Source organism: Hyperolius riggenbachi, chromosome 3 (assembly GCF_040937935.1).
Source record: "Hyperolius riggenbachi isolate aHypRig1 chromosome 3, aHypRig1.pri, whole genome shotgun sequence".
NCBI classification, from domain to species: Eukaryota; Metazoa; Chordata; class Amphibia; order Anura; family Hyperoliidae; genus Hyperolius; species Hyperolius riggenbachi.
In genome coordinates, this window is record NC_090648.1 from 378,804,548 (window position 1) to 378,821,041 (window position 16,494).

Here is a 16,494-nt window from a genome sequence, read left to right on the forward strand (position 1 = left end):
CACTTGAGACAAGGTTTTACTGCAGGAAAGTTCAAAAGGTCATTACTTCTGCTTTATTTTATACCATTAAAGGCATAGTGTGGTTTCTAAACTGCAAATATGACAGGATGATGCAATGTTATAAATAAAAAGCTATATAGCTGAAAATAAAAATGAGACTTTTCTTTGCTACTGATGTTCTATACATTATCGGTACTACACATAAATTTCATTATATCATACGTTTTTTTCTGTTTGCTTTAAAGAGAACCCGAGGGGTGTTCCGAAGAATGAAATCTACACACAGAGGTTGGGTTTGCCTATATAGCCCAGCCTCTGTTGCTATGTATTGTGCCCCTAGGCCCCCCCTGCGCTCTGCCCCAATAAATCACAGCCGCGCTGTCGACACGCAGCAGGCTGTGTTTACCCATGTAGTGTCACTCTCGCCGCTGCCCCGCCTCCTGCATAGCTCCGGTCCCTGCCCGTGTCTCTTCCCTCCAATCAGCGGCGAGGGAAGGGACCGGAGCTATGCAGGAGGTGGGGGGAGCGGCAAGAGTGACACTACATGGGTAAACACAGCCCTCTGCGACACGCTGCGTGTCGACAGCGTGGCTGTGATTTATAGTGCACAGCAGAGCGCAGGGGGGGGGGCCTGGGGGACACTACATAGCAACAGAGGCTGGGCTGTATAGGCAGACCCAGCCTCTGTGTGCGGATTTCATTCTTCGGAACCCACCTCGGGTTCTCTTTAACCACTTTCCTCACCACTACAGTATATCTACGTCAGCTGTGGCACCCTCCAAGCCACAGCGGCGTAGATATACTGACCTGCTTGCAGCCCTGTTGTGCACGATCGGGTGCGCTTCAGAGCGCACCCCCCCCCCCCCAACATGTTCCATTGTAGCCAATTAGTGACCCCCCCCCCCCCCCCGCGGATGAATGATCACCGCTGTACCAAACAGCGTGATCCTTCAATTCTCCCCCTATGTAGTCGGAATGTAAAAAAAATGCCCCTGCAAGTTGAATACCTCACCTGCAGCTCCAGCCTCCATTCACCGCTCTTCACTCAGCCCTGTGACGCTGAATATCCGGGTCCCGGCTTGATGACGTCATCAAGCCGGGACCCAGTGTTCGGTATCACAGGGCTGAGTTGAAGCGAGGTGAATGGAGGCTGGGGCTGCAGGATGATCGCAGTAACCTGGTAAGGTGCGATATTCTACTTGCAGAGGCATTTTTTCAATGATCTGGCCACGGGGGGCATCTGGCTGCCCATAACATAGGCTGGGGGTTCTAAATCTGGAGGGGGGGGAATGAAGTGATTATTGGGTACTGATCCTCGGGACAAATCTGGATATAATGAGTGGTGCTTTATTGGTGTACGTATATATATATATATATATATATATATATATATATATATATATATATATATATATATATATATATGTAGCAAATGTGGGGACATATCTGGCTATAATGGAGGCTGAAATTGGGGGGCACATCTGGCTATACTGGGGGGGGGGGGGTGATACTGGGCACACATCTGGCTATCTATCCTTGGGGGACTTGATACTGATGGCATGTCTTTTACCTACTGTAGCACTTTTTATTTTTTATTAGAATTGAAGAAAACCTGAGAAATAATGCAATTTTAACGTTTTTCCCTCTTTTTTCCTGCTAAAATGCGCAAAAAAAAAAAAAATTCTCGGGGCAAAATATCCCCCAATGAAAGTCTAGTTTATCCTGAAAAAAACGATATCTAGATCAGTTAGGTGTCATGAGTAGGGAGATAAAGTTAGTGCTGATTGAATAGGGACATAGCTAAAACGTCAAAACTGCTCTGGTCAACAAGGGAAAAAACAAGGTCTGGATGCAAAGTGGTTAAAGACCATGGTATCAACTGTGCTTGATTGGCCAGTTGACTCGGTTGACCTACAACTCATAACACATCAGCAGGTGCCATAGGCTGATCGCCTCCCTTCCACACCGCATTGAAGCTGTATTTCATGCAAAAGGATTCCTGACCACATGTTGAGTGCATGCAGGGACATACTTTTCAGTAAGAAAACATTTCTGTATTAAAAAAAGTTAATTTGTTAAAGGAATACTGTATGGTTGTCAGGGGAAAATGAGTTGAACTTACCCGGGGCTTCTAATGGTCCCCCGCAGCCACTCACAGATGCTGCGGCCACGCCTCCGGTTCACTTCTGGAATTTCAGACTTTAAAGTCTGAAAAACACTGCCCCGTGTTTCCGTGTCCTCGCTCTCGCTGATGTCACCAGGAGCGTACTGCGCAGGTACAGACCATACTGGGCCTGCGCAGTACGCTCCTGGTGACATCAGCAGGAGCGAGGACACAGAAACGCAGGCGCAGTGGTTTTCAGACTTTAAAGTCTGAAATTCCAGAAGTGAACCAGAGGTGTGGCCGGAGCATCTGTGAGTGGCTGTGCGGGCACAGGATGTCTGCGGGGGACCATTAGAAGCCCCGGGTAAATTCAACTCATTTTCACCCGACCCCCCTACAGTATTCCTTTAAGTTGTTTTTTTACCCAAGCGTATAGGCCATATTAGCCAAATGAAAACAAATAGCGTTGACGACGCGGCTCAGTGCAGCGTTTGTGGTGTGCGCATGCAGCTGCAAATGTTGGTGGTGGTGGTTTAGTGCATCAGCTTAGTGTGGCGGTAGTGGTGTGTACACTGCACGCGTAATTCTCAGGGCTGTGGAGTTGGAGTAATTTTGGGTACCAGGAGTTGGAGGTTTCATAAACTGAGGAATCGGATGATTTTTGTACTGACTCCACAGCACTGGTAATTCTTTTGGAATTTGTGGGGTTTTCTGGTGAATATATATTATATATGAGTTTCACTTTTTGAATTGAGTAACTGAAATAAATGTATTTTCGATGATATTCCAATTTATTGGAATGCCTGGCATGAAGTAAATATAATATGTTCTCAAAAAACATGAAGATATAGTTCTGTAAGAAAATTATTTTGAATTCTTCCACATTTTTCTTTCCGTTTGCAGGATTGTAAAACCACTTCAAACAAAGGCACCTATTCACCATGCACCGGTAAGACTGCTGTGCACAGGCAGCACACAGCAATTTTACTGGTACTAAACACTGGAAGATCACCAGTCTTTAACTCATTAGGGGAAGTGCGTACATTATACTGGCAACGTGCACTGTGGTCCTAATGGGTTAACAAGCATTGCTCTCCCGGCATTAGTACTGGTAAGATTGCTGTGAACTGCCTGCCAACTGCAATCTTACCGGTGGATCAAGGATAAAGTGAGATAAAAAAAAAAAAAAGAAAAGAAAAAGACAAAATGTAAACATGATTTATGTTTGGTTTGCAAGGGAACAATTAGAGCTGGTGGACTGGTACCAGGCAACAAAGACTCCATAAAAGAAGAATTTGGCAGGAGATATAAGCAACATGGCAGCAAGAGAGGCAGCATTGCTTATAAGAGAGGTGAGCAGGGACTGGGAGTAACATTTGGGAAATGAAATCTGGGTTATCACAGGTGAATCAAATCTGATGCCTAAGGCTGAATATTATTTACCAAAGGCAGGATAACAATGAAAACACAGTTAACCGTTAGGCTAGGTTCACAGTGGAAGTTGCATTGCGTTCCCTGTAACAGCAGGTACCCATCGCAACAGAACAGGAAATTGCACCAAACGGTATATGTGTGTTGCGTCACAGGTAATGAAGCATAGTCAATAAAAATAATGCTTCACATGTGCATTTTGCGGTAATGCACTGCATACAGTGTGTTAGGATGCTGAACGCCATTACACTGTAACACACCTGCCACACTGTGAACATTGCACGAGTGGAGCATTGCAGTGTGGCAATCTGCGTTACAAAGGGACTGTATGCATAACTGTGAACCCAGCCCAAAGCTGGCCACACACCATACAATTTTTAAAATAGCTGTTCAATTCAAGAATAGCAATCAATTTTTCTGCCCGATTGTAAAATTCAAAAATCTGACCAATGTACCACACACCTATGTTCAATTTTTCCTCAATCAATAAAATAATTGAAAGCTCAAAAAATTGATTGGAACTGTACATCAAGTCAGGGCTGTGGAGTCGGTCCAAAAATCCACCGACTCCGACTCCTCGACTCCGACTCCTCTAATTTGCATATTACAATTTTGTTGATTAAAAGTATGTAACATGAAATTCGTCTCTTAACTGCCAACGCTTAGGAATTTTACAAGACAACTGAAGTGAGAAGGATATGTAGACTACTATATTTATTCCCATTAGACTAAAACTAGTCCTTGGTAAGAGTACTTGTAAAAGGTACAAACCGGAACAAAGAACATCTATCAGGCCCTAGGCAATGTAAGTGTGGGTACATGTAAGAATGATGTGCAGGTACTCTGCAGGGGAATGAGGAGATTGTAAACAGACAACACCTCTGTGTTCAATGTGCACAGCATTCTCAGTGGATTCCCTGCAGCTCTGTGGGGAGTGCATATGTAGAGTATAGTACTACTGTGTAACAAAGTAAACCTGAGACAGATGAAATTAAAGTTTTATACATACCTGGGGCTTCCTCCAGCCGCCTTCAGGATAATCAGTCCCTCGTTGTCCTCCTCCGCCACCTGGATCTTCTGCTATGAGTCCAGGTACTTGAGCCAGTCAGGCGTAGTGCGCATGCACACACTCCGCCGCCAGGAGCATACTACACCTGTGCAGCACTATTGCGCAGGTGCAGAATGTTCCTGGCTGTGGGAGCGGCATGCGGCCGGACAGTGCTGACTGGCTGAATTACCAGGACTCATAGCAGAAGATCCGGGTGGTGGAGGATAGCGAGGGACTGATTAGCCTGAAGGGGGCTGGAGGAAGCCCCAGGTATGTATAAAACTTTACTTTTCATCCGTCTCAGTTACCCTTTACTTTGTAGTCACCAAACCAAATTTTAACAACATATCAAATTATTTGATTTCATCAGCAAAGGGAGTGCATACATTTGCATAAATCAGCATCAATGCAGAATTATTTCCATCTCGTTGACCATCTCTATTAGTGACACAGCTACACATCAGGCTTTATTCTTACAGCATAGATGTTATTTAGTATATATAAGAGATTCCTGTGTACACATCATATATACAGTCACAATCAGATATGTATATCTGACCTTAAAAATACGGGGACTGCTTTATTGAAGCAGCACAAGTAACTCATTTTGATTGGTTTATTTCATTTTTGTGGACTAAGCACAGCTATTACTGTATATATACATTATTTTTAATGACTATTATCTGAGAAATAGAACATTTTATCATATTTTCTATTTTAATTACAGTTACAAATTCATTAGGAGTCGGAGCATTTTTTCCCGACTCCGACTCCAGGCACCCAAAATTGCCCGACTCCACGACTCCGACTCCACAGCCCTGCATCAAGTAATTGACGAATTACTTGATAAAGTTGGTCTGAAATTTCCAACATGTCCAATTTCCAAAATTTGAAGAAAAATTTAAAAAACGTGAAATTAGATGGAAAAAAAGAAAAGCTCTCGATTTTTCAAGACAACCGATCAAAGTTATCGAATTTGTGAAAGATTGGATCTTTTAATTGTATGTTGTGTGGCCACCTTAAGACTGCTGCGGACATCTTTAGATGTTGTGGTTTTGCATCCATATGCCACAGACATCTAAAGGCATTTTAGTACTAAACTACTTCTGCCTACAGCGGATGTCTATAGGCGTTTTTTGTTTCCCCATATTCCTTTGCCATGGACATCTAAAAAGCATTTAGTACAAAATTTTGGGTCAGTGCCAACTTTCTACTTTACTTGAAATATTCAAATAGTTCTAAGATGTAGAATTTAGCAAATGTCACTGTAAGGGCTTGTTTCCACTGTTGCGACGCGATTTCGGCCGCATTCCGACGCTTGTAAAAACGCATGCGGATGTGTTTCCACATGCGTTTTTACCCGCGATTTCGCCTGCGAAATTAACCATGACACTGCCAGGGCTAAATAAAATTGAAAAAGGTGCGAAATCGCACGCGAAATCGCGGGTAAAAACGCATGTAACAAACGCATGCGTTTTTACTATTAAATACATTAGCGGCGATTCGCACGGATTCCCGACGCAGGCGAAATCGTTGGCTCTTTTGTGCGTTTTTTTCACGCTGAAAAAAACGCACCTCAACAACGCTACAGTGGAAACAGGCCCATCCACTTGTATTACATGTGCGGATCTGCATGCGTTGGACGCATGCAGATTCGCGATAGTGGGAACGAGCCCTAAATCTATGCAGCTTGATAATCAAATGAAATGCTTTCACTGCAAGAGTTGGTCCATTTTACAATAGATTTTCATAATTCTCAAATTTATTTGCACCTCAATGACATCCCTACATCCCGATTTTGCTACATAGATTTGGGCAAGACATTTAGTGAACACGTAGCTTTTCTAAAAATTACTGTAACTGGCAGTCTAAGGGTTACAAAATAACCACAGTTCCATAACATAAAAAGATACATAGTTATAGTTATTTGGGTTGAAATAATAAAAAAAACAATTGTCCATCAAGTTCAACCAGAAAACAAAGTACAACACTAGCTTTCACATATCCCTGTTGAACCAGAGGAACGCAAACCCTTACAAGGCATGATTACGACATACTGGCATATGTAGTGGCCAGTGGGCAACAATCCTTATAACTATTAAAGTAGTGCATATAAGACTACGTATCCATCTGTGCTTTTTTTCTGCAAATTTTCACACAAAAAAAAAAAAAAGTATAACAAAGCAATTTTTCATATGCGATTTAAAGCGGTATAAAACCCTGACAAAATATTTAATAAAAACATGTTTTCCTACTTTTTATATGCCATACGGTTATATTTACATTTGTACATAACTATTATTCATTTAGAAATTACAAGTTCCCAAAAGTACAGGTCGGCCTGTACTGCGCCTGCGCGAGCTGCACTGTCAATCACCGCCACATGGATCAGAGTGTACTGCGCAGGTGCAGAACTACTGCGCCTGCGCAGTACGCTCTGGTCCAAGTGGCAGTGATTGACAGCGGAGCAGTACAGGCCAACCTCCAGGTCGGCCTGACATCATCGCCAGGGACCAGGAAGCTTCACAGGCGAGCGGCTCTCTGCGGAGCTGCAGAGGGACATACTGGGAGCTTGGGGCTAGACGAAGCCACGGGTAAGTAGCACTTATTGTTCTTAAAACCCCCTGATCATTCCTTTAAGTAAACATAAGATAACATTATCTAAAGTTCGGATGCATCCAGATTTCTCTGAACTGGACTTTGTGTAACCCTTTGAATACTGTTCTAGTTAAAAAAAAAAATGCTGGTTGTATACAATATGTTGTAAATAATTTTTTAGAGCAAAGAAGAAATGCTGGGTTTCATTCCCCTTTAATGTGGGAAAAACAAAAACAACAGCCTGTTGCAATTTGGATATAATGATGCTCACTGCAAAATAATGCGATAGGTCCATTGTGAAAAGATGCATGCAGAGATTCACATAAAAACGCATACAAAAAACGTGTTTATTTTCCCTCAGAAAATTTACAAGCAATTTTTTTGCATGTGGAATTGCAACCTATAGGCTTACATTGATCAACCAGTTAACCGTAATGGTAACAGTAGGACAATGCCATCTGATGGTAGCAGATTCTGTATCCCCAGGGGTCCCCAACCTGTGGTCCGCGGCCCACTGCTGGTCCGTGGGACATTTGTAGTTGGGCCGCGGGACTGTCCTCTTGCCTCCCCCTGCCTGATCCCCCCCCCCTCCCCGCGGCAGCCACTGCTGTTACCTCAGGCGGCGGCCAATTAATCTATATTCCCTTCTCCTGCCCGTGTAACAGATTCACAGCAGCGCGCACCGCGGCTGCTGTGTGAGGAGGCAGGAAGCGGGAGAGCGATACACATTGCCGCTACAGGAAGCCGCTGCCCTGCTTCCTGCTCATTACGGAGCGCGCTGCTGGGAATCACTTACACAGGCAGGAGAAGGGAATATAGATTAAGCGGCCGCCGGTGTTAGAGGGGGGGGGGGGGAGAAAATCGGGCGGGGGGCACTACCTACCCATACTAGGGCGCTATACTAGGTATACTGGGCACTACACTAGCTATACTGGTCACTATACTAGGCACTATACTAGCTATACTGGGCGCTATACTGTGCACTATACTAGCTATACTGGGCACTGTACTAGCTATACTGGGCACTATACTAGCCATACTGGGCACTATACTAGCCATACTGGGCACTATACTAGCCATACTGGGGCACTACCTACCCATACTGGGCACTATACTAGCTATACTGGGGCACTACCTACCCATACTGGGACTATACTAGCTATTCCGGCCACTATACTAGCTATACTGGGACATTATGCTAGCAATACTGGGGCACTACGCTAGCTATACTGGGCACTATACTAGCTATAATGGGGTAACTATACTAGCTATACTGGGACAACTATGTTAGCTATGCCGCCGAAGTATCCCCCACCCCCACCCCTAAACCCGCACGACACTGTCCACTAGGACGCGCTGCCACCCCCACCCCACGCGGAAAAAAAATGTGGTCATAAAGTGGTCCCCGGGCCGGAAAAGGTTGGGGACCCCTGCCCTAGAGGAGGGAAGAAAGAAGGAAGAAAGAGTAGAGCATAGCCGGCCTTTGATATGAGCGACTGGAGCGGTCGCTCAGGGCGCCAGCTTCCAAGGGGGCGCCTATAGCTGGTTGCCTATACTGAGGGCACCTACACCTGATTTCCTATACTGAGGGCACCTATAGCTGGCTACCTTTACTGAGGGCTCCAACACCTGGCTACCTATGCTGGAGGCACCTACGCCTAGCTACCTATTGGGGGGATGGAGACCTTCAACTGACTTCCTATGCTGGGGGCACCTATGCTTGGCAACCTATATTGAGGACACCTAAACATGAGATCCTATACTGGGGGCACCTATACCTGGCTACCTACCTATACTGAGTCTGAGGGCATCTTTTTTGGGGGGAGGGGGGCGGGGGGTGCACTGCGGCTATAACACGTAGTGCAAATTGTCAGTGCTGTGCTATCATTCTAAATGGTGGGGAGGCGGCTAACTGTCCCACTGATTGTTTTTTTTTTATTAATATTCCTGAAAGGTTTTAGCCTTCATTTTTAAGTGTATTCAGGATAATGCACTCTTTCCATCCATTCGTGGTTATTAATAGTATTTTTTCTATTATACATACGTCACGTGTCACGGAGTTTTGAGCATTTGTGTCACAACGTCAAAAAGGTTGGGAACCGTTGTTCTAGGAGAGATCTCAGGAGAAAAGGGGAATTGCATATGGGCATGTGTGTGTATACGTGCATGCGTGTATATGCGCGTGGGAAGAGGATGAGGGGGGGGGGGGCACAAAAATCAGGTTTCGCTCAGGGCGCTGTTAAACCTAAGGCCGGCCCTGGAGTAGAGAGAAAGAAAGAGAAAGAAAGGTGCAGATGTGAAAAGAGAAAAAAAGCTTACGAAAAAAAATGAATTAGGGTGGGGTATGCCTGAATAAAGCAGATATTTCAATCAAGGATAGGCCCTAGAACATGGATGGAGGAAGAGGTCCATACTTTGCTAAAGGTAATCATATAATCTCTCATCTTAGCAGTAAGCCGCTCCATATTGTATACATAGCAGATTTTCTGGTGTATAGCCACAGTATCAGCTAAACACATTTTTCTAGTTCTATGCCATCAGTAATCTGGCTGCCATAAGATAATGGTTTACCAGTCTCTGGACATAGGGTTTAAGCTTGGGAAGTGGATGTCCTAATATACAATAAAGTGGATAAATCAGAACCGTGATACTTGTTTGGTTATAAATCAGAGCCAACACCGCTTTGCAGAATTTCTGAGGATGTAGACAGGACTAGAAGATGTGAGACAAGGAACCTATCTGACCACAGTTCCTCCAGCACTTGTTTTAAATAACCTGAAGACATCAGTTAAAGCATACCTGAAGCAGAAAATAAAGGTAACATTAGATACTTCCCTCCATAATGGAAAGCCTCAGGACAATATAGGCTTCCCAGATCTTTCCCAGATTCCCAGCTTTCTGTTGGATTCTCTGATTAACAGGTGTTTCTTCAAACAGTCAAGACTGGTTGAGCAATATTGCTGAGTGAATAATAACTTGGGCAGGGATTTCATGTCACAGCCTTACTGTCTACAGGTCTGCTGGTCATAGTGGGACAGAGGAAGGAGTAAGTCAGGTAAAACAGCCATGTGCAGGCAATGCACAGCAATTTTACCAGTACCAACACCAGGGGAGCATCGGGTGTTACACTACTGCCTCAACCCACGTTACCTGGGTAACATGCATATTGCTATGGTAACGTGTTATGCACACTTTACTCCTAGTAATGGGGGTAATAAAAGTGCAAGACCCACTATTCCCCTGGGATTGGAACCAGTACGCACTCCCTGCGCAGAACCCCAGATCTCTTGAATTTTCCTAAAGTTGCTGAGAAATCAATATGGCCAAACTTCCTATGTTGGGATGATAATTCATGTGTTTGGTACTTTCATTGTCATTCCATTGCTGGCTGAACTACAAATTCTCCAGCTACTGTAATTCAGATTAACGGACCAATGCCATTAATCTGATCAACTTTCATAGCAGTTGGTTTAAACGATTGTTTCTGATAAATATTTCGAATGAATCGGAGTATTGTATTAAGAGCCATGGGAAGTGTAGTCTTGTGTTCCACAGGCAGTTTGCATAGAAGGCAGCATCAAACCCTCCTAATGGCTCAGTTTTGGCTACCTTGTTAATCATCATGATTTTCCTATATAAATCGTTGTTTGTTACGATAAAAAAAATGTCAGTTAAATATATCATATAGGAGACACACACAGTGATAATTGAGAAGTAAAATAAGGTTTATTGGATTTACAGAAAGTGCGCAATAATTGTTTAAACAAAATTAGGCAGGTGCATAAATGTAGGCACTGGCCTCAATTCACGGAGCATTATCAAACACTTTATCAAACGTTTGATAATTTACCTCATGGGTAAAATCTCATTTTAACCACCCTGGCGTTCTGATTAAATCGCCAGGGTGGCTGCGGGAGGGTTTTTTTTAAATAAAAAAAAAACTATTTCATGCAGCCAACTGAAAGTTGGCTGCATGAAAGCCCACTAGAGGGCGCTCCGGAGGCGATCTTCCGATCGCCTCCGGCGCCCAGAATAAACAAGGAAGGCCGCAATGAGCGGCCTTCCTTGTTTTGCTTATATCGTCGCCATAGCGACGAGCGGAGTGACGTCATCGACGTCAGCCGACGTCGTGACGTCAGCCGCCTCCGATCCAGCCCTTAGCGCTGGCCGGAACTTTTTGTTCCGGCTGCGCAGGGCTCAGGCGGCTAGGGGGGCCCTCTTTCGCCGCTGCTCGCGGCGAATCGCCGCAGAGCGGCGGCGATCAGGCAGCACACGCGGCTGGCAAAGTGCCGGCTGCGTGTGCTGCTTTTTATTTCATCAAAATCGGCCCAGCAGGGCCTGAGCGGCAGCCGCTGGCGGTGTTGGACGAGCTGAGCTCGTCCAGACCGCTCAGCTGGTTAAATTCACTAAGGTGTTATATATTTATCGAATGTTTTACCGATAAAACGTTCAACAAATATATAACACCTTAGTGAGATTTTACCCATGAGGTAAATTATCAAACGTTTGATAAAGTGTTTGATAAACGTTTGATAATGCTCCGTGAATTGAGGCCACTGTTGTCATTTTATTGATTCCAAAACCTTTAGAACTAATTATTGGAACTCAAATTGGCTTGGTAAGCTCAGGGACCCCTGGCCTACATACACAGGTGAATCCAATTATGAGAAAGAGTATTTAACCTTCCTGGCGGTAACCGCGAATGTAGTTCGGGGTAAGCCGCGCAGGAGGTTTTCTCAGGCCCTGCTGGGCCGAATTGCTTAATTTTTTTTTTTTGCTGCACGCAGCTAGCAGTTTGCTAGCTGCGTCAGCACACCGATCGCCGCTGCCCCGCGCTCGATCACCGCTATCCGTCGCGCCCCCCCCCCCCCCAGACCCCGTGCGCTGCCTGGACAATCAGTGCCAGGCAGCGCTGAGGGGTGGATCGGGACTCCCAATGACGTCACGACGTCGCTGGCGTCATCCCGCCCCATCGCCAAGGCGACGGGGGAAGCCCTCCAGGAAATCCCGTTCTTTGAACGGGATTTCCTGATCGAAGCGGGTGGGGGGATGCCGCTGAGCCCTGGGCTCGCTACATGATTTAAAAAAAAAAAAAACTGCTGCGCTGCCTCCTGGCGGAATTTATTAGACCGCCAGGAGGGTTAAGGGGGTCAATTGTAAGTTTCCCTCTTTTAATATTCTATGAAGAGTAGCAACATGGGGGTCTCAAAACAACTCTCAAAATGACCTGAAGACAAAGATTGGTCACCACCATGTTTCAGGTGAAGGATACAGAAAGCTGTCTCAGAGATTTCAGCTGTGTTTCCACAGTTAGGAACATTTTGAGGAAAATGAAGCCTACAAGCTCAGTTCAAGTTAAGGCTCGAAGTGGCAGACCAAGAAAAATCTCGGATAGACAGAAGTGACGAATGGTGAGAACAGTCAGAGTCAACCCACAGACCACTGCATCGTTCAAGCATTCGGTGCACTTTACACAAGGAGATGCTGTATGTGAGAGTGATGCGGAGAAAGCCTTTTCTCCACCCACAGCACAAACAGAGCCGCTTGAGGTATGCCAAAGCACATTTGGACAAGCCAGCTTCATTTTGGAATAAGGTGCTGTGGCCTGATGAAACGAAAATTGAGTTATTTGGGCATAACAAGGGGCGTTATGCATGGAGGAAAAACAATACCGCATTCCAAGAAAAACACCTGCTATCCACAGTAAAATATGGTGGTGGTTCCATTATGCTGTGGGGCTGTGTGGCAAGTGCAGGGACTGATAATCTTGTCAAAGTTGAGGGACGCATGGATTCCACTCAGTATCAGCAGATTCTGGAGACCAATGTCCAGGAATCAGTGACAAAGCTGAAGCTGCACCGGGGCTGGATCTTTCAACAAGACAAAGACCCTAAACACTGATCAAAATCCACTAAGGCATTCATGCAGGAGAACAAGTACAATGTTTTGGAATGGCCATCTCAGTCCCCAGACCTGAATATAATTGAAAATCTGTAGTGTGAGTTAAAGAGAGCTGCCCATGCTCGGAAGCCATCAAACCTGAATGAACTAGAGATGTTTTGTAAAGAGGAATGGTCCAAAATACCTTCAACCAGAATCCAGACTCTCATTGGAACCTACAGGAAACGTTTAGAGGCTGTAATTTCTGAATAAGGACGATTTACTAAATATTGATTTCATTTCTTTTTTGTGGTGCCCAAATTTATGCACCTGCCTAATTTTGTTTAAACAATTATTGCACACTTTCTGAAAATCCAATACATTTCATTTCACTTCTCAAATATCACTGTGTGCGTCTCCTATATGATATATTTAACTGACATTTTTTATCGTGACAACCAACGAATTATACAGGAAAATCATGATGGATTAACAAGGTTGCCCAAACTTTCGCATTCCACTGGATACAAACACAGAGGTGTGCAAATCAGGCAGGGTCCCAGGATCGCCCTCTGCAAGCTACACCTTTGATAGGGCAGAAGTAGCAGAGACAGCCCCCCAAAAACTGTTCTCGCCACCTAGTGGACCATCCACAACTGCTCCTACCACTAAGAAGATTTCCCACAAAACCTCTTCCTACAAGCATAAAAAAAAAAAAAAAAAAAAAACAACACTGAATATGTAAGAGCTCACTTCCAAGCGTCACCTGCCTTAGGTCAGGTCACACTGGCATAGAACCAGTCCGTGTAGCGGAACTAAACGGACCAGTTCCTAACGGAGTTGAACGTATTCTATGTTAATCAATAGGATCCATTCACCTCCATTAGGATCCAGTCCATTTAGTGCTGGACGGGCCGCAAGTTTTGAGTGGGAGCAATCAGTTTTTCATCCATGCAGTGTGATCCAGCACTAATAGTCTGTAGAACCCATCAGCAAATTAAAGGCACAGCGTGTGCATTCAAACAACTTGCATGAAATTTAGTTGCACTATTTGCATTAACTTCATGCAAGTGGTTTTTATCATTACTAGAGTTCCACCTATTCTGTGTAGTTGAGGGTCTCCATTTTATTGTCGGCCACCGAACGGCATGCATGGGGAGGTGGGACTTCCGTCCACCGGTCGGCAGACTGGCATGGTGAATCTGGGTGCTCATGTCCAGGGCTACAATACAGAAATCAGAGACACTCTGTAGCAGGAACAATGGATTTTGGGACACATTCTGTCTAGTGATAAGAGTATGAGATATGAGTGCTGCTGTGTATTAGAGCGCTTATATAACTGTCATGCACATTGTAATGCTGATACTATTCTGTTGATATACCTTAACAAAGGGGACCTGTCATGGCCCCGAAATGGTCGTTTGTTACTTAACCTCCTGAGCGTTACGCCGCTCAGGAGGTTTTGTCACTTTTTGCCCGATTAGTAAATAATTGTGCAAATTGACTGTAAACCCTCTAGCTAGCACTAGGCTAGCTAGAAGAAGTCTCCGGCACCCCCCGATGCCTGCCGATCCCCCGTTTATACGTTACCCAGCATGGATCTAGCGATCGGCGCAGCCTCCCTGGACAGCTCCAGTCTTCACTATGGGGTGGACCGCTAAGGAGGTTAATGGATGTCTGGTTTATGTGAATAAATCACGCTCCTACGCTCATTGGGTATGCAGACTTTCTGGATTACTCCCTTTATTTTTAGGCACCAGTAGGGTCAGTTCAACCCTTGCATAGTTTGGTACTGCAGTTTGAACGGGCTTCTGCAGGCTATAAGGCAGGTGCTGCTTGGAATTTTTTTTATATCAAAACTACATAAAGGTATTATCAGCAAGCGTAATTTTTAAACAAACCTTATTAGTGGTGTTACCCTGTAATGTCTTTCAAACCATTTTCTTTGTATGTATTAAAACAATCAGCCCAAGGAACTGGCAGGGAATGATGCAGCATAATTATCTCTTTGCTTGCACAATTGCCTCTTCGCAGTATACCTCTGCTTGAATAAGTAATATGGAGTTGTAGCTGGAAATTTACTATAACATACAAGGCAAGCAAAACAATACTAAACAGACTTACTTATTGTCTCCAGTGTCTGTCAATATGATCTGGAGGCCTCTCTCACACAGATTCAGAGCTGCAGCAAAATTTCTCTCAAGCACCAGCAGGTCAGTGGCTGCGTCCAGCAAAGATACGGCTGGTGGAGTCCCTGAAAGAGACAGGTGTGACCAGTCCCACATGGCACTCAGGGAGCAGCTGGAAACATTCTCTGTCACTGCCATCTTCTGCTGACCAGTGGCAAAAATTTAGTGATAATAGCAACCCTGTAACTGAGAATAAGGACAGTTATATAGTCAATAGTCATATAGCCAAGGACTGCAGAAACCTAAATAATCACCACTTGCATACACCAACCATATCTCATTCTGCACGATATGTGTACAAAATCTTTGCAGGTTTCTTCTACATTTCAAAAACATACTGATAAATTAAATGCCCCCCCGTCCAAAGCCCTATATTGTAGGCGGCATTAGAACGTGTGCATTGCAGACAGATGTGTTAAAGTCAGACAGACACAGAACATTTATATCGCGCTTTTCTCCTGGCGGACTCAAAGCGCCAGAGCTGCAGCCACTAGGACGCGCTCTATAGGCAGTAGCAGTGTTAGGGAGACTTGCCCAAGGTCTCCTACTGAATAGGTGCTGGCTTACTGAACAGGCAGAGCCGAGATTTGAACCCATGTCTCCTGCGTCAGAGGCAGAGCCCTTAACCATTTACTATCCAGCCACACAAATAAAGTAAAGGTGCCCATCTAATGATGAGAAGATTCAACCCAGAGAAAAATCTCCCTCTAATTGAATCTGATTAGAGAGAGATATGTCGGCTGCTATACACCCCAGGCCAATTCGCAATCAATTTCATGCAGAAAGTCGGCCTTGTGAAGCCACATCTGCTGCCTCACCAGCCCGACGCTGTCCTCCATAGTGTTTAATGTTCCCCCCGTTGCCCACTGCGCTACACATTACCCGTCTGTGGCCGCTATTTGCTCCGAGCTCCCTCCGCCATCCATACACGCGTCCCACGTGGTTGCCTAGTAATATGGGTGCATGTGTGACGTCACACATAGGGTTGACACAGTATACCGGTATGATGGTATACCGCGGTTTGATTGTGCATTGTAATCATACCATGCACAATCGTGTTAAACTGGTTTCTTCGCGTGCGTGTGTGTGTGGGGGGGGGGGGGGGGGAGGGATTTCAAGGCGATGCAGCGGCAGGGCTGCGATGCAACGGCAGGCGCACAAACAGCGGCGGGTGTAAACACATACTCACATACTCATTTGCCGGGGTCCTGCATGCGTGTACTACTTACCCCTGGGCGCTGTTA

General features: G+C 45.0%; 1 protein-coding gene across 4 annotated transcripts in view; it reads right to left on the reverse strand.

Moving 5' to 3' along the window:
- PEX26 (peroxisomal biogenesis factor 26) overlaps positions 1-16,494 on the reverse strand; it is a 69,167-nt gene that overhangs the window by 31,578 nt on the left and 21,095 nt on the right. For all 4 annotated transcript variants that reach the window (XR_011030494.1, XR_011030493.1, XM_068277303.1 and 1 more), the window contains exon 2: positions 15,186-15,436. Coding sequence is in view for 2 of the 4 variants with exons in the window: in XM_068277303.1 (XP_068133404.1) it covers positions 15,186-15,388 (203 nt within the window). In the remaining 2 variants the exon portion in view is untranslated. The remainder of the gene's footprint in view (positions 1-15,185; positions 15,437-16,494) is intronic.